This window comes from Haematobia irritans, chromosome 1 (genome assembly GCF_050003625.1).
Source record: "Haematobia irritans isolate KBUSLIRL chromosome 1, ASM5000362v1, whole genome shotgun sequence".
NCBI lineage: Eukaryota > Metazoa > Arthropoda > Insecta > Diptera > Muscidae > Haematobia > Haematobia irritans.
The window spans coordinates 158,682,860-158,708,812 of NC_134397.1; the positions used below are offsets into that span (position 1 = coordinate 158,682,860).

General features: G+C 30.3%; 1 protein-coding gene across 1 annotated transcript in view; it reads right to left on the minus strand.

Annotated features, from left to right (window-relative positions):
* Positions 1 to 9,175: 9,175 nt before the first annotated feature.
* The window catches only part of Sox100B, a 158,056-nt gene continuing 141,278 nt past the window's right edge, over positions 9,176 to 25,953 (minus strand). The window contains exons 2-3 of the mRNA XM_075292039.1: positions 23,126 to 23,272; positions 9,176 to 11,600 (exon numbers count right to left, since the gene is read on the minus strand). Coding sequence (XP_075148154.1) covers positions 9,452 to 11,600; positions 23,126 to 23,272 — 2,296 coding nt within the window. The 3' untranslated portion in view covers positions 9,176 to 9,451. The remainder of the gene's footprint in view (positions 11,601 to 23,125; positions 23,273 to 25,953) is intronic.

Below are 25,953 nucleotides of genomic sequence, written 5' to 3' on the forward strand. Positions count from 1 at the left end.
TTTATTCGGTTCACAATAAAATTTTCATCATTGTCAAAATTTTATTTCTATAGAAAATTTTTTTCAAATTTTATTCGGTTCATAATCATGGTTGCCACTCGAGCCAAAAATAATCTACCAAGATTTTATTTCTATAGAATATTTTGTCAAAAGTCTATTTCTATAGAAAATTTTGTTAAAATTTTATTTCTGTAGAAATTTTTATCAAAATTTTCTTTCTATAGAAAATTTTGTCAAAATTTTTATTTCTATAGAAAATTTTATTTCTATAGAAAATTTTGTTAAAATTTTATTTCTGTAGAAAATTTTGTCAAAATTTTATGTCTACTTTGTCAAACTGAATTATATACGTATTGGATCGATCTTTTTTGATTTAATATATACCACGTATGGACTTACATACAATTTACAAGATGGTGTTAGGAGGTTTTAAGATACCTTGCCATCGGCAAGCGTTACCGCAACTTAAGTAATTCGATTGTGGATGGCAGTGTTTAGAAAAAGTTTCTACGCAATCCATGATGGAGGGTACATAAGCTTCGGCCTGGCCGAACTTACGGCCGTATATGCTTGTTTTGTTTAATATATACCCCGTATGGACTAACTAACAATTGGGAACGCGGTGTTAAGAAGTTTTAAGATACCTTGCCTTCGGCAAGTGTTACCGCAACCCAAATAATTCGATTGTGGATGACAGTCTTTAGTACAAGTTTCTATGCAATCCATGGTGGAGGGTACATAAGATTCCGCCTGGCCGAACTTACGGCTGTATACACTTGTTTCTATTTTTATGTTAGCCTGTTATCAATGTAGGCAGGTTTAATGTCCAAATTGTTTATACTACACAGAAAAAAATTTCACGAAAAATTTTCCAATTAAAATCTTAATTGAGTTTTAAAAAATATGCAATTATAAATTTAGTTGATTCAACAAATTGTTTAATTGGAACAAAAATTTCGTGATTGAAGACAAAATATATGCTTTTATGTGTACATATTATTACAAACTTTACTTGGACTTATTGTACAAGAAGCTCGCATAAATATTGTAATATGTTAGCCTGATAACAATACAGGCTGGTCGTTCGTCCAAATAATTTACATTATTTTTTCATTCTTTATTTTTTCATTCATACTAATACAGAACATTTCAGGAAGTACTTAGAATGTCATGCCGTGTTGTCATATTAGGTTCATATCACAAACATTTGAATAGCCGTATCAAAAAAAAAAAAAAATAAATAATAAAAATTAATTTGCAAAACCTTCTCAAAAGAACTTCCATGGAAGTGACAAAGTCAAACGGCACAGGTAAAAATTGTTTTAATTAAAAAATTTGTTGATTCAATAAAAATTTTTAATTAATAAAATTCTATCAACAATTTAATTGAAAACTTAATCCATTAAATAATTAACTGATATAATTTAAAAACTAAAATGTATTCAATTCAGTTAAGATAAGTATAAACAATTGCACAGGACGAAATTTAAAATTCCCACCGCCATGGATCAAAACCCCTTGTCGTAGCAGCTTACATGAAAATATATAAAGTTAATAAACTTTATTTTTAAAGTCAGATTTAAAGTTTCTACAAATGGATAAAATGGAGTAAACGATAGTTTTTTCTAATTAATTTTGAGATTGATTCTGTAAAAATTCTGTAAAAAAAATTATATTCAAAAATAATTTAAACATTTAATATTGTAATTGAATTCTAATTCTAAGAAATTTTACTTCAGTCATTTTGGGCGACTTCCAGAAAGATGTAAGTTCGTCGGGGAACTTTCGAAACTAAATTTTCTTTGATAATTTAATATTCGATTTCTTGGTTCACTGCCAAATTTTTGCAAATTTATTGTTATCGACAAGGGTGTAACAAAGAGGATTTTGAAACAATTTTTTGCTTGAATACCCACAAATTGCGTTGTGTATTCAAGCGAAAACAAAGGCAACAAACTGACACAAATCATAGTCGTCTTACTGGAGGATTAAAATATTAACTCCTATCAAAGGGGTTTTGTTAAGGATATTTCAAAGGTCGCCAAAGACAAAAGGGGGAAACCCCCATATAAATAACCTTCATTTAAAATGCAAATGGCCTTAATCGTATTATCATATGATTCCTTATACCACACACGCACACACCTATCCTCAGACACAGGTATAGTCCTTCTTTGTCATGAAATCACCAAACGAATGATATGATATAGAAAAAAGGTACATTTGCTATTGAAATACAGCACCTGTGAAAACAGATTTTCGGATCTCTGTATAATGTTCACATATTTGTCCTCTTTATTATCGAACGAACACACGACTTAATGTAAGCGAGCTCATTTGCACACTCTTTACCACACATGTCCACATTACTTCCCACATACATTGTGGACAAATGCGGCCCATGTCCTTTCAAATGTATTAGGATCAGTAGCATTCCTACATTTTTTTTTATTGTTATCGTAAAGCATCAATAAAATTGATTATGGACATTTATAATTCTGTGAAAGCAGCACAGGTGTGCTATGGCTGCCGCTGCTCTTGCTTCCATGATATGGGTAAAGTTTTTGGTCAAGATAAATATCCAGGGAATGTTTGGGGATGGGGGACTACATCAATTTAAGCTGTCTAGTGGCAAAATAATATTTTTGTGGTTTCCTTTAAATTGTTCTTTCAACAAGTGAAATTTGATCTGGCATACAGTGGTTCCATTCATTACTTTATTTTATTTATTTATTAAAACCTTCATTAAATTTACAAATTATAATAAATATATACCAAAGAAAGCAATTAGCAACTTAGGCTATCGGCTTAATTAAGATCTGACTAATGAGGAAGAGTTATAAAAACATAATATAGAAAAATTCTACTACGGTTCCATTCATATTGCATTCGAAAAAAAATCAGTTGATGGATTATTCATCTTTTTGACTAATCGAGAGTTATTTTATACAATGTGGTCGTTGAAACGAAACTGATATTTCCTATGGAAATAAAATTTGGACAAAATTTCCTATAGAAATAAAATTTTTACAAAATTTTCTATAGGAATAAAAATGTTGCCAAAATTTTCTATAGAAATTAAATTTTGACAAAATTTTTCATAGAAATAAAATTTTGACAAAATTTTCTATAGAACAATTTTCTATAGACACAACATTTGACAAAATTTTCTATAGAAATAAAATTTGGACAAAATTTTCTATAGAAATAAAAATTAGACAAAACTTTATTATACAAATAAAATTTTACCAAAATTTTCTATAGAAATTGAATTTTGACAAAATTTCTTATAGAAATATAATTTTGACAAATTTCTCTAGAAAGAAAATTATGAAAAAGTTATCTATAGAAATAACATCTTGACAAAATTGTCTACAAAAATAAAATTTTGACAAAAGTTTCTGTAGGAATTAAAATTTTGACAAAATTTTCTATAGAAATTAAATTTTATTGTTGTTTTTGATCTCAGCTTAAAGCCATGCATTGACTAAACTACAAGTGTAGCTTAACCAACAGAGGAAAAGTATGCTTGTCAAATTTATTTAGGCAGTAGCGGACTATTAAACCCTTTTTCGGAAGGTTTAAGTGTATTTCATATTGGGTTGAGTGAATTACCCGAATTTATTCTGATAATTGGTTGATAGTTTTGCTGCAAGTAGAGGATGCTGATGAGGAATGTGGTAATTCCGAAACAGCTGTACATCCAACCATCTTGCAGTCTATAGGGCTTTGCCCAAATAATTTTGACAAGCATACTTTTCCTCTGTCTGTTAAGCTACACTTGTAGTTTAGTCAATGCATGGCTTTAAGCTGAGATCAAAAACAACAATAACGATTGAAGAGAAGCCAACAATAACAAACAAAACGAATGAAATTAAATTTTGACAAAATTTTCTATAGAAATAAAATTTTGACAAAATTTTTTATAGGAATTAAAATTTTGACAAAATTTTCTATGGAAATTAAATTTTGACAAAATTTTTATAGAAATAAAATGTTGACAACATTTTTATAGAAATAAAATTTTGACAAAATTTTCACTAGAAAGAAAATTATGAAAAAGTTTTCTGTAGAAAAATTTTCTATAGAAATAAAATTCTGACAAAATTTTCTATAGAAATAAAATTTTAACAAAATTTTCTATAGAAATAAAATTTTCACAAAATTTTCTATAGAAATAAAATTTTGACATAATTTTCTATAGAAATAAAATTTTGACAAAATGTTCTATAGAAATAAAACTTTAACAACATTTTCTATAGAAATAAAATTTTAACAAAATTTTCTATAGAAATAAAATTTTGACAAAATTTTCTATAGAAATAAAATTTTGACAACATTTTCTATAGATATAAAATTTTGGTAGATTATTTTTGGCTCGAGTGGCAACCATGATTATGCACCGATATGGACCAATTTTTTGTGATTAGAGATCGGCTATATATAACTATAGACCGATATGAACCAATTTTGGTATGGTTTTTAGCGGCCATATACTAACACCACGTTCCGAAATTGAACGGGATCGGATGAATTTTGCTCCTCCAAGAGGCTCCGGAAGTCAAATCTGGAGAACGGTTTATATGGGGGCTATATATAATTATGGACCGATATGAACCAATACCGGCATGGTTGTTAAAGATCATATACTAACATCATGTACCAAATTTCAGGCGGATCGGATGAAATTTGCTTCTCTTTGAGGCTCCGCAAACCAAATCTGGGGATCAGTTTATATGGGGGTTATATATAATTATGGACTGATGTGAACCAAAGTTTGCATGGTTGTTAGAGACCATATACCAACACCATGTACCAAATTTCAACCGAATCGGATGAATTTTGCTCATCCATGAGGCTCCGGAGGTCAAATCTGGGGATCGGTTTATATGAGGGCTATATATAATTATGGACCGATGTGAACCAAAGTTTGCTTGGTTGTTAGAGACCATATACAACCACCGATATGGCCCATTTGCAATATCATCTGACCTGCATCAATAACAACTACTTGTGCCAAGTTTCAAGTCGATAGCTTGTTTCGTTCGGAAGTTAGCGTGATTTCAACAGGCGGGCGGACGGACGGACATGCTTAGATCGACTCAGAATTTCACCACGACCCAGAATATATACTTTATGGGGTCTTAGAGCAATATTTCGATGTGTTATAAACGGAATGACAAAGTTAATATACCCCCCATCCTATGGTTGGGGGGAATAAAAATCAATATAGATTTGTTTGAATTGACTACCTTTGAAATGAAATACGGTCTTCCAACGATTGACATAATTTTAACAAAATTTTCTACACAAATAAAATTTTGACAAAATTTTTTATAGAAATAAAATTTGACAAAGTTTTCTATAGAAATAGAATTTTGACAAAATGTTCTATATATATAAAACTTTGACAAAGTTTTCGATAGAAATAAAATTTTGACAAAATTTTCTATGGAAATAAAATTTTGACAAAATTTTTTATAGAAATAAAATTTTAACAAAATTTTTTATAGCAATAAAATTTTACAAAAATTTTCTACAGAAATAAAATTTTGAAAAAAATTTTTATAGAAATAAAATTTGGAAAAAATTTTCTATAGAAATAAAATTTTCACAAAATTTTCTATAGAAATAAAATTTTGACAAAATTTTCTATAGAAATAAAATTTTGACAAAATTTTCGATAGAAATAAAATTTTAACAAAATTTTCTATAGAAATAAAATTTTCTATAGAAAAAAATTTTGACAAAATTTTCTATGGAAATAAAATTTTGACAAAATTTTTTATAGAAATAAAATTTTAACAAATTTTGTTTATAGAAATAACATTTTACAAAAATTTTCTACAGAAATACAATTTTGAAAAAAAAATTTATAGAAATAAAATTTGGACAAAATTTTCTATAGAAAAAAAAATTTTCATAAAATTTTTATAGAAATAAAATTTGACAAAGTTTTCTATAGATATAAAACTTTGACAAAATTTTCTACAGAAATAAAACTTTGACAAAATTTTCGATAGAAATAACATTTTGACAAAATTTTCTATGGAAATAAAAATTTGACAAAATTTTTTATAGAAATAAAATTTTAACAAAATTTTTTATAGCAATAAAATTTTACAAAAATTTTCTACAGAAATAAAATTTTACAAAAATTTTCTACAGAAATAAAATTTTGAAAAAAATTTTTATAGAAATAAAATTTGGACAAAATTTTCTATAGAAATAAAATGTTCACAAAATTTTCGATACAAATAAAATTTTGACAAAATTTTCTATAGAAATAAAATATTGAAAAGATTTTCCATAGAAATAAAATTTTGACAAAATTTTCTATAGAAATAAAATTTTGACAAAATTTTCTATAGAAATAAAATTTTGACAAAATTTTCGATAGAAATAAAATTTTGACAAAATTTTCGATAGAAATAAAATTTTAACAAAATTTTCTATAGAAATAAAATTTTCTATAGAAATAAAATTTTGACAAAATTTTCTATAGAAATAAAATATTGACAACATTTTCTATAGAAATAAAATTTTGACAAAGTTTTTTATAGAAATAAAATTTTAACAATTTTTTTTTTATAGAAATAAAATTTTACAAAAATTTTCTACAGAAATAAAATTTTGAAAAACAATTTTATAGAAATAAAATTTGGACAAAATTTTCTATAGAAATAAAATTTTCACAAAATTTACGATAGAAATAAAATTTTCACAAAATTTTCGATAGAAATAAAATTTTGACAAAATTTTCTATAGAAATAAAATATTGACAACATTTTCTATAGAAATAAAATTTTGACAAAATTTTCTATAGAAATAAAATTTTGACAGAAGTTTCTACAGAAATAAAATTTTTACAAAATTTTCTATAGAAATAAAATTTTGACAAAATTTTCTATAAAAATAAAATTTTGACAACATTTTCTATAGGAATAAAATTTTGCAAAATAAGTTTTTTGTATCGTAGTTTTTGGTAAAATTTTGGTAAATTAATTGGGGAAAGTGAGTCTTCATTTTGGTTCATTCTGGGAGAAGCGCCATCTTGAGATTATTGACACATTGGTTTCGAATCACCTCTTCAGCGATTTGGTTAATTATTTATCAAGTAAATGCAGGACTGTGACAAAGGAAGTGTTCAATGGTTTTATCATCCTCAAAACACTCCCTACTGCTCCTATTCGGCGAAGATGTGTTGTCAATTCTAGATGCCCGGTCATTATCCATCCAACTCGGCCCGCATTGCCTTTATTGGCTATTGCGTTCTCTATAGTTCTCTATAGAAAAATTTGGACAAAATTTTCTATAGAAATAAAATTCGGAAAAGATTTTCTATAGAAATAAAATTTGGAAAAGATTTTCTATAGAAATAACATTTTGACAAAATTTTCTATAGAAATAAAATTTTGACAAAATTTTTATAGAAATATAATTTTGAAAAAATTTTCTACACAAAAAAAATTTGACAAAATTTTTTATAGAAATAAAATTTGACAAAATTTTCTATAGTAATAAAATTTTGACAAAATTTTTATAGAAATATAATTTAACAAAATTTTCTACACAAATAAAATTTTGACAAAATTTTTTATAGAAATAAAATTTTGACAAAATTTTCTACAGAAATAAAGTATTGACAAAATTTTCTACAGAAATAAAATTTTGACAAAATTTTCTACAGAAATACAATTTTGACAAAATTTTCGATAGAAATAAAATTTTGACAAAATTTTCTATGGAAATAAAATTTTGACAAAACAGGGATAGAAATAAAATTTTCACAAAATTTTCGATAGAAATAAAATTTTGACAAAATTTTCTATAGAAATAAAATATTGACAACATTTTCTATAGAAATAAAATTTTGACAAAATTTTCTATAGAAATAAAATTTTGACAGAAGTTTCTACAGAAATAAAATTTTTACAAAATTTTCTATAGAAATAAAATTTTGACAAAATTTTCTATAAAAATAAAATTTTGACAACATTTTCTATAGGAATAAAATTTTGCAAAATAAGTTTTTTGTATCGTAGTTTTTGGTAAAATTTTGGTAAATTAATTGGGGAAAGTGAGTCTTCATTTTGGTTCATTCTGGGAGAAGCGCCATCTTGAGATTATTGACACATTGGTTTCGAATCACCTCTTCAGCGATTTGGTTAATTATTTATCAAGTAAATGCAGGACTGTGACAAAGGAAGTGTTCAATGGTTTTATCATCCTCAAAACACTCCCTACTGCTCCTATTCGGCGAAGATGTGTTGTCAATTCTAGATGCCCGGTCATTATCCATCCAACTCGGCCCGCATTGCCTTTATTGGCTATTGCGTTCTCTATAGTTCTCTATAGAAAAATTTGGACAAAATTTTCTATAGAAATAAAATTCGGAAAAGATTTTCTATAGAAATAAAATTTGGAAAAGATTTTCTATAGAAATAACATTTTGACAAAATTTTCTATAGAAATAAAATTTTGACAAAATTTTTATAGAAATATAATTTTGAAAAAATTTTCTACACAAAAAAAATTTGACAAAATTTTTTATAGAAATAAAATTTGACAAAATTTTCTATAGTAATAAAATTTTGACAAAATTTTTATAGAAATATAATTTAACAAAATTTTCTACACAAATAAAATTTTGACAAAATTTTTTATAGAAATAAAATTTTGACAAAATTTTCTACAGAAATAAAGTATTGACAAAATTTTCTACAGAAATAAAATTTTGACAAAATTTTCTACAGAAATACAATTTTGACAAAATTTTCGATAGAAATAAAATTTTGACAAAATTTTCTATGGAAATAAAATTTTGACAAAACAGGGTCTGGAAACAATTTGGGGACTTCTTTGGGGACACGCAGTTCCTGGAATTAAAGAAGGATACGGTAGAAAGGAGAATTTAGAGTGCACAACAAACAGAATACTGGTATAGGTGTATGTCAGTCAACTTGAGACTGGGCAACTTGAGTCCTCTTTCAACCTAACCAAACATAAGTTTAGATTCATAGGGTTCAACCTATCCGAACTGATGATCATATTTGCATTTTTATTGTACTCAAAACATATTTCTTTATTAATACTTTAATATTTTATCTATATAAGTATAAAAAAATAATACCAAATATTTGATACTGATATTTATAAAAAATCAAAAAAAAAAAACGTAAATACCGAAAAACAATATGCTTTTTAATAGAATGGTTGATGCTTTTTCATAAGTGTCCTTTGTGGCAAAGGATGACACTGAACTTAAATTTTTTCTTAAAGAAAACCTACTTGTTTCTGCATCAAGACAATAGCAAGGCCACAAAGGACTTCCATATAACTCAACAAAAAGACAAAACATGCCAAAGTAGTTGAACAATTTCCTTTCTTCTATACAAATTTCTTTATAAAACTAAGTAAACATTGTTAAAAACTAATTAAAATTAATTTATTATACATTATTATAACCGTTCCATTGCAGCAACTGATGATGATGGGGATGCTGATGATGGTTGACAGAGAGGGTTGTTGAGAGACTATGATGATAAGGCTGTGGCCCGCAATGCTGATTTTGATTGGAATGATGGTCTTGTAGGTTGTCATTGTTACCATGATAAGGAAATGAAAGCTCAGATCCACCAGGTTGTTGCTGTTCTGCAGAGTGATTCCTTATAGCGGATGTCATGTTAAGGTTAGTATCCATTGGCGTTGAACCTGAAGTTGTTGCCATATAGAAGCTATTCATTTGCTGTGACCCACCGGTTGTATGAGTGGTGGTGTTGGTGGTCGGTGATATTGAAGGAAATTTTTGTGGAGATGCTAATGAAGAGGTGGACGATGAACAGGATACCACAGAACTATTCGAGGGTATCGGAGGGAGGCATAACTTCTTGGATGCTATTAAATGGTCATGAGTATCCGGTGATGATGCGACTTTGCCACCACACAATCTCATAGATTTCGTAGAATTATTCAAAGAAATACCAGATGTGATTGCCGACATCGTAGAAGATGATAAAATTGTGGCACTTGGCGATGCTGGCGTGCACAAAGACGATTGTATCGTCGAAGGATTCGGCTCCATTGGCATCATTTGATCCAGAAAGTATTGTTCAATGCTCACATCTACATCTTCTGAGCCGGTACTTGCATTGCCTATACCTCCTCCATTAGTTGTGTGATTTGACGATGTCTCCATTGCATATGGCGCCACATAATGATGAGGCCCAACCTTAGAAGTAGTGGCAATTCCCACAGATGCATTGGTGGGTCTGGCGGGTGATGGCGGTGTGGTGGAAATGTTAAAATAATTTAATGGTTCAATGGTGTGTATCGTGGGAGATGAGCCACAATTTGTATGGCAATATGCCGTTGTTGTAGATGCCGCATACGATGGAGGAGGAAGTTGCAGATGCGATGAAGAGCCACCCAAATGGGAATAACTTTGAAATTCCAAAGAATTGTGTTGTCGCTCCTGGTGATGGTGGTTCGATGATTGATTCGAGGAATAGAATTGCAAAGCATATGGGGGCATTTGATTTGCCAATGGTCCATTCATTGAAAGGCCATCACGTGCACCACCACCATCAGCAGTAGCAGCAGCAGCAACATTGGCATTGCCATTAAAGGAACAATCCTCCAAGGATATAAATTCTCGTCCTTCAATATTAAGTAAATTGTATTCACTTAAACATCCATCATTGACCTGTTGAGGCTGAGGCGTATTTCTTGGCAACTGACGTTGGCTATTACCACCTCCACCATTTGGTGGTTGATGGTGGTGATGGTGTGGCAACAATTGTGATTGCGCCACCACAAACTGTTGCTGCTGGTGACCCAACAAACGTTGTGTATATGGCGTGGCTGGTGGCGTCAAAGGCTGACTGTCGTTTGGTGTGGTGGCACAGGAGAGCAAAGAACTGCTTGTAGATCCTGGTGAATCCAATGCTTTTGTTGTATAGTCATAGTGATTAAACATAAAGTCTGAACTTTCCTCCAGTCCATTTGCAGCCAAGAGGCGACCTTGGGGCAACAATGTCACGTTTTTACAGGAATTTTTTAAGCTTTCATTAATATCCATCACAAACGTTGATTTTGCATTCTGTTGCTGGGAGTGGTTGCTGTTGTTGTTGAGTTGACGTACCTCTCGCTGTTGATTCAGATTATGTTGCTGTTGTGGTTCTCGCTCCCTCGACATTTTGTTCGAGACTTTACCATTGGTGCGAGCTCCTGCTGTTGCCATAGCTTTTGATGACAAATGATTGTTGACGGTTGTTGTAGGTGCTGTTACTGATGCTGGCGATGCCGTAGATGTCGCTAATTTTCTGCTCTGGCCATTGGTGTTGGATCTGATTTCTGGTGTTGATGTGACATCCGTATTGTTTTTCTTGACTACTGAACTATTTATCATGGCGGTTAAAGCTGCCACTGAAGCCTCCGATTTAAGGCCATCGCTATTGCATTGTACTGCACTGGATGTGAGAGCACGTCCTTTTTTTCTTCTTGGCTGATATTTATAGTCTGGATGATCCTGTTTATGCGTTTTACGCAATTTCTCTGCCACATCCATGAAGGGTTGTTTATCCGAATCTTTAAGATTTCTGCAAGAGGTAAACGAAAAATGGAAATTAAAAAAAAAGAAATTTTGATTGAAATTGGTGTAGAATTAGGGCAAGATATTAAGGTGCAATTCTCATATTTATAAAATTTCAAGTGAATAGTTCGGCAGAGCGACTCGGCTAATAATACTTTAACCCCCATTTTCAGGAAGCTCCGTTAGTGCTACGTTAGCTAACGAACTTTTAAACCGTACTATGGACATATCTGTCATCATGTCTATATATTCCATATGCCAGTTAGGAACTTAACTGCTAAAAATTTTTCATTTAAAGTTAACCGGAGAGAAGCTATTTCGATTTTACTTTCTGTTAACTGGGAGTTAAAGTCTAACAGAGATACATGAAAATGGCCGTAAGACTTGTAATGTTAGCTTGATATAAAAATTTTTTATATCGTATATCAGTTCAAGCAATTTTCATGATCAGTTCAGTGCTGTAACCTCCAGATCTGAAATCGGTCTATATGGAGGCCTTACCAAGTGGACCGATAATTTTCAATTTGTGGCAAATCGGATAAAAACTACAATTTCTAGAAACCCTAGGAGTTAAATCGGGAGATCGGTCTAATGGGGGCTATGCCAAAAACATGGAAGGATACCCACAACATTCAGCACATCTAATTGTAGTTCTGGATACTAGACCACAAATCAGAGGGCCGGTTTATAAGGGGACTATATAAATGTACCGATACACAATATATTCGGCACACCTCTTTATGCTCCTAGAATACTTCTGGATTTCCAATTACAGGTCAATTGGGTAAAAACGACGGATTCTAGAAGCCCAAGAAGTAAAATCGGGAGATCGGTCTATATGGGGGCTATATCAAAACATGGTCCGATAATCACCATTTTAAGTACACATCTTTATAGTCCTAAAATACCTCTAGATTTCCAGCTTCAGGCAAATTGGATAAAAACTACGGATTCTAGAAGCACAAGAAGTAAAATCGGGAGATCGGTCTATATGGCGGCTATACCAAAACATGGACCGATACTCACCATTTTCGGCACACCTCTTTGTGGTTTTAGAATAATTCTAGATTTCCAATTTCAGGCAAATTGGATGAAAATTACGGGTTCTATAAGCTCAAGACCCCAAATCGGCCGATTGGTTTATATGGGAGCTATATTAAAACCTGGACCGATATAACCCATCTTCGAAATTGGCCTACGTGCAGACAAAAGACGATTCTGTGCCAAATTTCAGGACGATAGCTCCATTATTGAAGACTGCAGCGTGATTACAACACACAGACGGACGGACAGACAGACATTCTTATATCGTCTTAGAGTTTCGGAAATCGATATTTCGATGTGTTACAAACGGAATGACAAAAACGATTTATTTCTAACACAAAATTTTTAACAAAATAATTCAGTTTCAAGAAGTTCAAGATGTAAAATCCTGGTATCGGGCTATATTGGTGTTATATAAAAAAACAAATAAGGAAAGTCTAAAGTCGGGCGGAGTCAACAATATTATACCCTGCACCACTTTAAAGGGTGATACGGTCAAAATTTGGTCAAGGGAAAACGCGTGTAAATCGGGGAAATCGTTTATTTAAAAAATCAAATTAAATTTCTTTTTCAAGTTCAATTAGTATAAAATTCAGGAAAAATATTCAGTTAGGCTTTCGCTTTTCCAAATCCGAAGTGCCGGGCCTCACGCTTGACACCTGCCATCAGATTTTGTACAGCCACCTTGTCCACCTTCTTCGACGCAGAAAGCCAGTTTGGCTTGAACTGCTGCTCGTCCTTAGCAGTTGTTTTGGTCTTCTTTAGGTTCCGCTTGACAATAGCCCAGTATTTCTCAATTGGGCGGAGCTCTGGCGTGTTGGGAGGGTTCTTGTCCTTGGGAACCACCTGCACGTTGTTGGCGGCGTACCACTCCATGGCCTTTTTACAGTGATGGCAAGATGCCAAATCCGGCCAAAACAGTACGGAACAACCGTGTTTCTTCAGGAAAGGCAGCAGACGTTTATTCAAACACTCTTTCACGTAAATTTCTTGGTCGACAGTCCCGGAAGCTATGAAAATGCTGCTTTTCATGCCACAGGTACAGATGGCTTGCCAAACCAGATATTTCTTTGCGAACTTTGACAGTTTTATGTGCTTCAAAATATCTGCTACTTTTCCCTTGACGTAGGTTTCGTCGTCCATTACCACGCAGTCAAACTTCGTCAGCATCGTCGTGTACAGCCTCCGGGATCGCGCTTTGGCCGTCGTATTTTGTTTATCATCGCGATTTGGAGTCACTACCTTCTTGTAAGTCGATAGTCCGGCTCGTTTTTTGGCTCGATGCACGGTTGTAGACGATACACCCAGCTTATTTGCGGCATCTCGGAGAGAGAGGTTAGGGTTTCGCTTGAAACTACCGGCAACTCTCTTTTTCGTCTCAGCGGCTTCCGGTTTTCGATTTCCCCCCGATCCAGACTTCCTGGCTGTCGACAAACGTTCCCCAAACACTTTAATTACATTTGTAACGGTTGATTTGGCAACTTTTAGCGATTTTGCCAGCTTTGCGTGCGAGTAGCTCGGATTTTCGCGATGCACGAGCAAAATTTTGATACGCTGCTCTTCTTGCTTGGACGGCATTTTGACAACTGAAGAGTGAATTCCAAAATCAAAATAGGATCAACATTCTACACACACACCTTCAAAATGAGGGGTGTTCAGGTTTTTTAAATGCAAAATTGAAAGAAATACGTCAAGTTTATATTGAATTTTGACCGTATCACCCTTTACAGCAGTAAGTTCAGCCGGGCATCTCTTGTAAGTGTGCAAGAAAATGATGAAATTACGGACCGATAAAAACTAAATCCGATACACGTTTTTCTAAAAGACTAAAATACCAGTATATTTACAATTTCAGGAGAATCGGATATAAAACTAAGAACCCAAGAAATTAAATCGATAGATCGTTCTTATGGTGGCTATACTAAAATATGGACCGACACTCACCGTTTTCGACACACTTCTTTATGGTCCTAAAATACTTCTAGATTTAAATTTTCAAGCAAATTGAATAAAAACTATGGTTTCTAAAATCCCAAAAAATAAAATCATTTTTTGCACGCCTATTTATAGTCCAAAAAAAACTCCAGATTTTCAATTTCAGGCAAATTGAACAACAACTACGGTACGGAAGATCGGTCTATATGGGGGCTATGCTAAAACATTGACCAATACTCTAAAATAATTCTAGATATCAAATTTTAGGCAAATTGGATAAAAACTACGGTTCATATAAGCCCAAAAAGTAAAATCTGCAGATCGGTCTATATGGGTGCTATACCAAAACATGGGCAGATACTCATCATGTATGGAACACCCCTTTATGGTCCTAAAAAACCTCTAGATTTCCGATTTCAGGCAAATTGGATAAAACTACGGCTTCTATAAGCCCAAGAAGTAAAATCGGGAGATCGGTCTACATGGGGGCTATACCAAAACATGGACCAACTACCTATTCTATAAGTCCAAAAGTAAAATCGGGAGATCGGTCTATATGGTCGATATACTAAAACATGGACCGATACTCACCATTTTTGGCACACCTCTTTATGGTTATAAAATACGTCTAGATTTCCAATTTCAGGCAAATTGGATAAAAACTACGGATTCCAGAAGCCCAAGAAGAAAACTCGGGAGATCGGTCTATATGGGGGCTATACCAAAACATGGACCGGTACTCGCCATTTTTGACACACCTCTTTATGGTTCTAAAATACGTCTAGATTTCCAATTTCAGGCAAATTGGATGAAAATAGGTTTCTATAAGCCCAAGACCCCTAACCGGGTGGTGGGTTTATATGGGGGGGGGGGGGGTATATCAAAACCTGGACCAATATAACCCATTTTCGAACTTGACCTGCCTGCAAACAACTTGACTTGTCTGTGCCAAATTTAAGAACGATAGCGACATCATTGAAGGTATAGCGTGATTATAAGAGACAGACAGGCGGACATGGTTATATCGTCTTCGAATTTCTCCCTGATCAAGAACATATATATTTTATATAGTCGGAAATCTATATTTCGGAATGTCACAAACAGAATGACAAACTGATTATACCCCCATCACCATTCTATGGTGGTGGGTATAAAAATGCATTTTCTATGTTAAGCAAAATACGAATTCGTATTTGAAGAGCTTCAAACATTTAGCCTCACGACAATATTTTTGTTTTTCAGTGCATGGATTCCGCACAGGAGGAAGAAAAAGTTTACTTCATTATTTGTGGTCCTACTCTTTAAAAAATTTCTTTGGTTTATTTTTTGGTTTGATAACTTTACAAGTGCCCCATGTTAATAATTCTGCCTATCATTTACTAATAGGGTCAATAAATTTGAAATTTTTATTTATGGATATCCAGCGACAGATGTGAATTTCCGAATTCACATTTTATCAAAGTTTTATCAAATGTCGGTGAGAGAAATTTAAAAACACATTATATGAAACTTTTCCATGAGTGAAATCTCTCATAAAAGTATTGCTAACTAATTCTACCTTTATTTTTATGTAACATACTTTCATCACTAAAATTTCGAAAATTTTGTTTTTCCTTTGTTGAAGAAAAGGACATTTCTGTGTGCATTCTTTTAGGTTAGGTTAGGTGGCTCCCATCCTCCACCATAGGATGGGGGGTATATTAACTTTGTCATTCCGTTTGTAACACATCGAAATATTGCTCTAAGACCCCATAAAGTATATATATTCTGGGTCGTGGTGAAATTCTGAGTCGATCTAAGCATGTCCGTCCGTCCGTCTGTTGAAATCACGCTAACTTCCGAGCGAAACAAGCTATCGACTTGAAACTTGGCACAAGTAGTTGTTATCGATGTAGGTCGGATGGTATTGAAAATGGGCCATATCGGTCCACTTTTACGTATAGCCCCCATATAAAGGGACCCTCAGATTTGGCTTGTGGAGCCTCTAACAGAAGCATATTTCATCCGATCCGGCTGAAATTTGGTATATGGTGTTGGTATATGGTCTCTAACACCCACGCAAAAATTGGTCCACATCGGTCCATAATTATATATGGCCCCCATATAAACCGATCCCCAGATTTGGCTTGCGGAGCCTCAAAGAGAAGCAAATTTCATCCGATCCGGCTGAAATTTGGTACATGATGTTGGTATATAGTCTATAACAACCATGAAAAAATTGGTCCATATCGGTCCTTAATTATATATAGTCCCCATATAAACCGATCCCCAGATTTGGCTTGTGGAGCCTCTAAGAAAAGCATATTTCATCCGATCCGGCTGAAATTTGGTACATGGTGTTGGTATATGGTCTCTAACAACCATGCAAAAATTGGTCCACATCGGTCCATAATTATATATAGACCCCATATAAACCGATCTCCAGATTTGGCTTGCGAAGCCTCAAAGAGAAGCGAATTTCATCCGATCCGGCTGAAATTTGGTACATGGTATTGGTATATGGTCTCTAACAACTGTGCAAAAATTGGTCCACATCGGTCCATAATTATATATAGCGCCCATATAAACCGATCCCCAGATTTGGGTTGCGGAGCCTCAAAGAGAAGCAAATTTCATCCGATCCGCCTGAAATTTTGTACATGATATTGTTATATGGTCTCTAATAACCATGCAAAAATTGGTCCACATTGGTTCATAATTATATATAGCCCCCATATAAGCCGATCCCCAGATTTGGCTTGCGAAGTCTCTAAGAGAAGCAAATTTCATCCAATCCGGTTGTAATTTTGAACATGGTGTTAGTATATGATCTTTAACAACCGTGCCAGAATTGGTCCATATCGGCCCATAATTATATATAGCCCCCATATAAAACGTTCTCCAGATTTGACCTCCGGAGCCTTTTGGAGGAGCAAAATTCATCCGATCCGGTTCAAATTAGGAACGTGGTGTTAGTATATGGTCGCTAACAACCATACCAAAATTGGTCCAATCACACAAAAATTGATCCATATCGGTTCATAATCATGGTTGTCACTAGAGCCAAAAATAATCTACCAAAATTTTATTTATATAGAAAATTGTGTCAAAATTTTATTTCTATAGAAAATTTTGCCAAGATTTTATTTCTAGAGTAAATTTTGTCAAAATTTTATTTCTAGAGTAAATTTTGTTAAAATTATATTCGGTTCATAATAAAATTTTCATCATTGTCAAAATTTTATTTCTATAGAAAATTTTGTTCAAATTTTATTCGGTTCATAATCATGGTTGCCACTCGAGCCAAAAATAATCTACCAAGATTTTATTTCTATAGAAAATTTTGTGAAAATTTTATTTCTATAGAAAATTTTGTTAAAATTTTATTTCTGTAGAAAATTTTGTCAAAATTTTATGTCTACTTTGTCAAACTGAATTATATACGTATTGGATCGATCTTTTTTGATCTACTATATACCATGTATGGACTTACATACAATTTAGAAGATGGTGTTAGGAGGTTTTAAGATGCCTTGCCATCGGCAAGCGTTACCGCAACTTAAGTAATTCGATTGTGGATGGCAGTGTTTAGAAGAAGTTTCTACGCAATCCATGATGGAGGGTACATAAGCTTCGGCCTGGCCGAACTTACGGCCGTATATACTTGTTTGATTTAATATATACCACGTATGGGCTTACTTACAATTTAGAAGACGGTGTTAGGAGGTTTTAAGAAACCTAGCCATCGGCAAGCGTTACCGCAACTCAAGTAATTCGATTGTGGATGAAAGTTTTTCGTAGAAGTTTCTACACAAACCATGGTGGAGGGAACATAAGATTCGGCCATATACACTTTTTTTTTATTTCAATACCTTTCGTCCTCTTGCTAAAATCTAATTATCCCTTCCAATACTCATTTAAACCAGCTGTCATCTTTAGCTTTTCTATCTCATTTGATTGTACGAAGAGAAGCATGTTCCACGTTTACCTCAATTAGTTCAAAAGCTAAATTAGTTTCATTTGAGATATTGGATGAATAATCTCACTTAAGAAAAAAGTTGTTAGAAAATATATCCATACCAACACAAGAGACAATATTTGCAGGCCACAACAAAAATATATTCGTTGGATTATTCTGTACCGATTTAAATTTAAATATTCCCCTAATTTTTCTTCGATTACATAATGTTATCAGAAAATTCATGTTTAGTATAAAAAAATACAACTCACAATAGAAAAAAAATCGAATAATATTCTTAGTAAAACAAATTGTCACAAAATGCCTTTATAACCTCCTCCAGTCAGCCCTCAATCAATAGAGACGAGAGTAAACAAATCGATGAATTTATTAAAAAAAGAAGCTTATCAGCAATGGCATGGGAGACAAAAATAAATAATCAGTCATCCATTCATGATGACTGTGTGTCACATCACCACCACCACCACCATTTGTGCCATGTTCAACATATAAATCATTCCAAATTGTCCTCTTATCAACTCAACTCAAAAAAAAAAAATAAATGAACCATGAAATTTTTTAACGTTTGATTTTTTTTCTCGATCATTCATTCATTTATTTTTCAATATGTTCAATTGACAGGATAGTCTACTAGCTAGCGGAATAATAATACTAAGCTAATCTAGAAAATAAAGCAAATGCTTTATTTAAATAAAACAAAAAAAAACACACATCGGAATAAATGTCCAAATAATTTAAATTCTTTTCAGATGCAAAACGAGACAAAAAAATGAAAACAAGATTCAATGTCAATACACATCTATGCAAAGTTAATTAAATATATAAATAACTTGATTTTACCATAGTCTTAAGTCTGGGCCTTGATGTTTTGTATTCGCTGGCAGATATTATTGTAATGAAACCTAAATCCTAATGGTGAGGAGGTAATAAAAATCCAAGTACAACATGCTTTTAAGTAGATGTAATTGGTATTTAGTATTAATGCACATATCCGAATCTGTCTAAGGTCAGGATGATTACAAAGAAAACGGTCACGAGTTTCACATAGTGGGGGAAATTTAAATCCAAAATTTTATTCTACGTGAAAATTTGGCTACCAGATATGTTGGTCCTAAAACCTGAATTGTGAATACAGTTTGACTGAGAATCACTTACCGAGACGATGTGGCCCGGCATGTCCAATATAACATCAATATAACATAATGACATGTAGTATAGAGGATTTTTTGACATAAGAACAAACACCATTGACCAAAAATGACAATTGATAAAAATGTATGTACGTGGGTTGAGACAAAAAAATAACTACCAAAATTTTAAGAAACTTTAGTCAAAATTTTATTTTTTTTTTGTTCTCAAATGTTCTATAGAACATTTTGTCAAAATTTTATTTGTATAGAAAACTTTGTCAAAATTTTAATTATAAAGAAAATTTTTTCAAAATTTTATTTTTCTAGAAAATTTTTCTCTTTAGAAAATTTTGTCAAAATGTTATCTCTATAGAAAATTTTGTTAACATTGTATCTCTATAGAAAATTTTATCAAATTTTTATCTCCATAGAAAATTTTGTCAAAATTTTATTTGTATAGAAAACTTTGTCAAAATTTTAATTATATAGAAAATTTTGTCAAAATTTTATCTCTATAGAAAATTTTGTCAAAATTTTATCTCTATAAAAAATTTTTGTCAAAATTTTATCGCTATAGAAAATTTTGTCAAAATTTCATCTCTATAGAAAATTTTGTCAAAATTTTATCTCTATAGAAAATTTGGTCAAACTTTTATCTCTATAGAAAATGTTATCAAATTTTATTTCTATAGAAAATTTTATCAAATTTTTATCTCTATAGAAAATTTTGTCAAAATTTTATTTCTATAGAAAATTTTGTCAACATTTTATTTCTCTAAAAAATTTTGTTAAAATTTTATCTCTATAGAAAATTTTGTCTATAGAAACTTTTGTCAAAATTTTATTTCTCTAAAAAATTTTGTCAAAATTTTATCGCTATAGAAAATTTTGTCAAAATTTTATCTCTATAGAAAATTTTGTCAAAATTTTATTTCTCTAAAAAAAATTTGTTAAAATTTTATCCCTATAAAAAAATTTTGTCAAAATTTTATCGCTATAGAAAATTTTGTCAAAATTTTATCTATATAGAAAATTTTGTCAAAATGTTATCCCTATAGTAAAGTTTGTCAAAATGTTATTTCTGTAGAAAATTTTGTCAAACTTTTTCTCTATAGAAAATGTTGTCAAAATTTTATCTCTATATAAAATTTTGTCAAAATTTTATCTCTATAGAAAATTTTGTCAAAATTTTATCTCTATAGAAAATTTTGTCAAAATTTTAACTCTATAGAAAATTTTGTGAACAATTTTATCTCTATATAAAATTTTGTCAAAACTTTATCGCTATAGAAAATTTTGTCAAAATTCCATCTCTATATCAAATTTTGTCAAAATTTTATCTCTATAGAAAATTTTGTCACAATTTTATCTCTATAGAAAATTTCTTCAAAATTTTATCTCTATAGAAAATTTTGTCAAAATTTTTCTCTATAGAAAATGTTGTCAACATTTTATTTCTATATAAAATTTTGTCAACATTTTATCTCTATAGAAAATTTTGTCAAAATTTTTTTGTATAGAAAACTTTGTCAAAATTTTAATTATTTAGAAAATTTTGTCAAAATTTTATCTCTATAAAAAAATGTTGTCAAAATTTTATCGCTATAGAAAATTTTGTCAAAATCTTATCTCTATAGAAAATTTTGTCAAAATTGTATCTTTATAGAAAATTTTGTCAAATTTTTATCTCTGTAGAAAATTTTGTGAAAAATTTTATCTCTATAGAAAATTTTGTGAAAATTTTATCTCTATAGAAAATTTTGTGAAAAATTGTATCTCTTTAGAAAATTTTGTCAAAATTTTATCTCTATAGAAAATTGTGACAAAATTTTATCTTTTTAGAAAATTTTGTTAAAATTTTATCTCTATAGAAAATTTTGTCAAAATTTTATCTTTATAGAAAATTTTGTCAAATTTTTATCTCTATAGAAAATTTTGTCAAAACTTTATCGCTATTGAAAATTTTTTTCAAAATTTTATCTCTATAGCAAATTTTGTCCAAATTTTATCTCTATAGAAAATTTTGTCAAAACTTTATCGATATAGAAATTTTTTTTCAAAATTTTATCGCTATAGGAAATTTTGTCAAAATTTTATCTCTATAGAAAATTTTGTCAAAATCTTATCTCTATAGAAAATTTTGTCAAAATTGTATCTTTATAGAAAATTTTGTCAAATTTTTATCTCTGTAGAAAATTTTGTGAAAAATTTTATCTCTATAGAAAATTTTGTGAAAATTTTATATCTATAGAAAATTTTTTCAAAATTTTATCTCTATAGAAAATTTTGTCAAAATTTTATATCTATAGAAAATTTTGTGAAAAATTTTATCTTTATAGAAAATTTTGTCAAAATTGTATCTCTATAGAAAATTTTGTCAAAATTTTATCTCTATAGAAAATTTTGTCAAAATTTTATCTCTATAGAAAATTTTGTCAAAATTTTATCTCTATAGAAAATTTTGTCAAAATTTTATTTCTATAGAAAATTTTGTAAAAATTTTATTTCTATAGAAAATTTTGTCAAAATTTTATCTCTATAGAAAATTTTGTCAAAATTTTATCTCTATAGAAAATTTTGTCAAAATTTTATCTCTATAGGAAATTTTGTCAAAATTGTATCTCTATAGAAAATGTTGTCAAAATTTTATTTCTATAGAAAATTTGGTCAAACTTTTATCAAATTTTATCTCTATAGAAAATTTTATCAAATTTTTATCTATATAGAAAATTTTGTCAAAATTTTATTTCTATAGAAAATTTTGTCAAAATTTTATTTCTGTACAAAATTTAGTCAAACATGTTATCTCTATAGAAAATTTCGTCAAAATTTTATATCCAGAGGAATATTGGAAAGTTCCTCTTGTTGCTGCGGAATATTTTGCAAAATCTACCAAAATATTAAAAATCCTACCAATCTACCAAATAGTAAAAATCTACCATTTTTGGTAGAATTCTACCAACTGCGATTGGGCAACCATAGTATTGCAATCTGCCAACTGACAGCCCTATCGTAAAGCTTTAAATTTTTTAGGTTATACGTACTCAGAACGCTTTGACTTACGTGCGCAATTGCGTTGTTTACAGCAACTTAAAAGTTTCATTTCGCTCCAAAAATTTAATTAAATCGCGAACATTTTTGTGTGATTATTTTTTACAATTTTCGACGTGATTTAACTCAATAATAGTTAATCGATGAACTTCATTTAATTTTTGGCAATGAAACTCCGCCGAGGAGCAGTGTTTATCGTTGGAATGTGAATTCAACTGAGATCGTAGAGATTTTAGGTAAATTGCTTGTCCAAAATTACAGTAAAGTTGCATAAACTTTTAGGTCAATATGCTTCCATATATCTATAATTCCCCTCCGAGTGATCCTACAGAGTTATTTCTAAATGATCCCCCACTGTACATCATTGTTTCAAGTGTGTATGGGTATATATGAGTGTATATTTTTTGTACTTACTTCCATAATTTTCCCAAAGATTTACTTAATTCGGAATTTTGTAAATGTGGATGTTGTTGAGACATGACACGTCTAGCTGCCTGAGCCCATACCATAAAAGCGTTCATTGGCCGTTTAATGTGCTCCTTCTTACGATCTGAGGGTTGCCTGTAAAGATGCCAACACGAAAGAGAGGAAAGGTATGAGTAAAACAATGCCAGATGAACAAGTGCTTATTCAGATACTTGTAATTTTTATTGTCGTTTTTGCCTTCTTCTTGAGTATTTTCGCATTCTTTAGCAAGTTCCAAACAAATTATTTAAATTTTAAATGAACGAGCGTAAACAAAAATGCAGTAGCGTTTTTTTTTTCTGAACATTTTGGTAGGTGGTTAGGCCACGTAGCCCATCATTTTAATGTTAACAACTGTTCTTGAACACGTTAACTGTTTACTTACAACTTGTTCACATTCACTTTGCGTTTAATATTTGTGTGAATGTGTACGTGTGCCTTTTAACGCACGGCATTTTAAGTTTGGTATGATGAATGCTACAGAGAATAAACGGTGAATATATCCAAAATTTAATGCAGGAATTTCAGTATTTTTCTAGCTCTTATCCCCTAATTGCAACGCTTTTATCCTCAACTTAAATTAAAGTTCCTGTTAAATATACCCAATAAATTTATAAAAGTCTTTATGAAAAACTAATAAAACATGGTGTCAATTTTGAAATTTAAGTTGAAGGAATGAGGAGCCAAATCCCCCACCAAATCCCCATATATCCAAATAAAAAATGTCGTCCCAATCGAAATTGGGAAAATATCCCCAATATTGGCAACACTGGTGAGATGATCTCGTTTTGTCGAAATTTTATTCCCATAGAAATTTTTTTCAAAATTTTTTTCCCAAATTTTATTTATAGAAGGTTTTGTCGAGATTTTATTTCTAAAGAAAATTTTTTCAAACTTGTATTCCCATAGAAAACTTTTTCAAAATTTATTTCTATAGAAAACTTTGTCAAAACTTATTTCTATAAAAAATTTTCTCAAAATTTTTATTTTAAGAAAATTTTGTCAAAATGTTATTTCTATAGAAAATTTTCTGAAAATTTATTTCTATAGAAAATTTTGACAAAATTTTAGTTTTATAGACAATTTTGTCACCATTTTATTACTATAGAAAATTTTGGAAAAAGTTTCTTGCTATAGAAAATTTTTTTCAAAATTTTATTTCTATAGAAAACTTTGTCAAAATTTTATTTCTATAGAAAACTTTGTCAAAATTTATTTCTATAGGAAATTTTGTCAAAATTTTCTTTCTGTAGAAAATTTTGTAAAAATTTTATTTCTATAGTAAATTTTGTCAAAAATTTATTCCTATAGAAAATTTTGTCAAAATTTTATTTGTATAGAAAATTTTGTCAAAATTTTATTTGTATAGAAAATTTTGTAAAAATTTTATTTGTATAGAAAATTTTGTCAAAATTTTATTTGTATAGAAAATTTTGTCAAAAATTTATTTGTGTAGAAAATATTGTCAAAATTTTATTTCTATAAAAAAAAATTTTCAAAACTTATTTCTATAGAAAATTTTGTCAAAATTTTATTTCTATAGAAAATTTTGTCAAAGTTTTATTCCTATAGAAATTTTTGTCAACATTTTATTTTTATAGAAAATTTTGTCAAAATTTTATTTGTATAGACAGTTTTTTCAAAAATTTTGTCAAAATTTTATTTTTATAGAAAATTTTGTCAAAATTTTTTTTCTATAGAAAACTTTGTCAAAAATTTTATGTCTATAAAAAAATTTCAAAATTTTATTTCTATAGAAACTTTTCTCAAAATTTTATGTGTGTAGAAAATTTTGTCAAAATTATATTTCTATAAAAATTTTGTCAACATTTTATTTTTATAGAAAATTATGTCAACATTTTATTTCTATAAAAAATTCTGTCAAAATTTTATTTCTATAGAAAAATCTGTCAAAATTTTATTTCTATTGCAAAATTTTGTCAAAAATTTTATTGCTATAGAAAATTTCGTCAAAATTTTTTTCCTATAGAAATTTTTTTCAAAATTTTATTCCAATAGAAAACTTTGTCAAAATTTATTTCTATTGAAAATTTTGTCAAATATTTATTTCTATAAAAAAGTTGTCAAAATTTTATTTCTATAGAAAATTTTGTCAACATTTTGTTTCTATAGGAAATTTTGTCAAAATTTTATTTCTATAGAAAATTTTGTCAAAATTTCTTTTGTTATTGTTGTTTTTGATCTCAGCTGAAAGCCATGCATTGACTACCCAACAGAGGAAAAGTATGCTTGTCAAATTTATTTGGGCAAAGCCCTATAGACTGCAAGATGGTTGGATGTACAGCTGTTTCGGAATTACCACATTCCTCATCAGCATCCTCTACTTGCAGCAAAACTATCAACCAATTATCAGAATAAATTCGGGCAATTCACTCAACCCAACGTGAAATACACTTGAACCGTCCGAAAAAGGGTTTGATAGTCGGCTACTGCCTAAACAAATTTGCAAGCATGTATCTTTTCCTTTGCCAAACTCAAATCATCGATTTGTATTTAGTTGGCTGGGGTTGTTTTTGAGCGTGCTTCCTCTATCTTCATTCGTTTTGTTTGTTATTGTTGGCTTCTCTTCAATCGTTATTGTTGTTTTTGATCTCAGCTTAAAGCCATGCATTGACTAAACTACAAGTGTAGCTTAACCAACAGAAGAAAAGTATGCTTGTCAAATTTATTTGGGTAAAGCCCTATAGACTGCAAGATGGTTGGATGTACAGCTGATTCGGAATTACCACATTCCTCATCAGCATCCTCTACTTGCA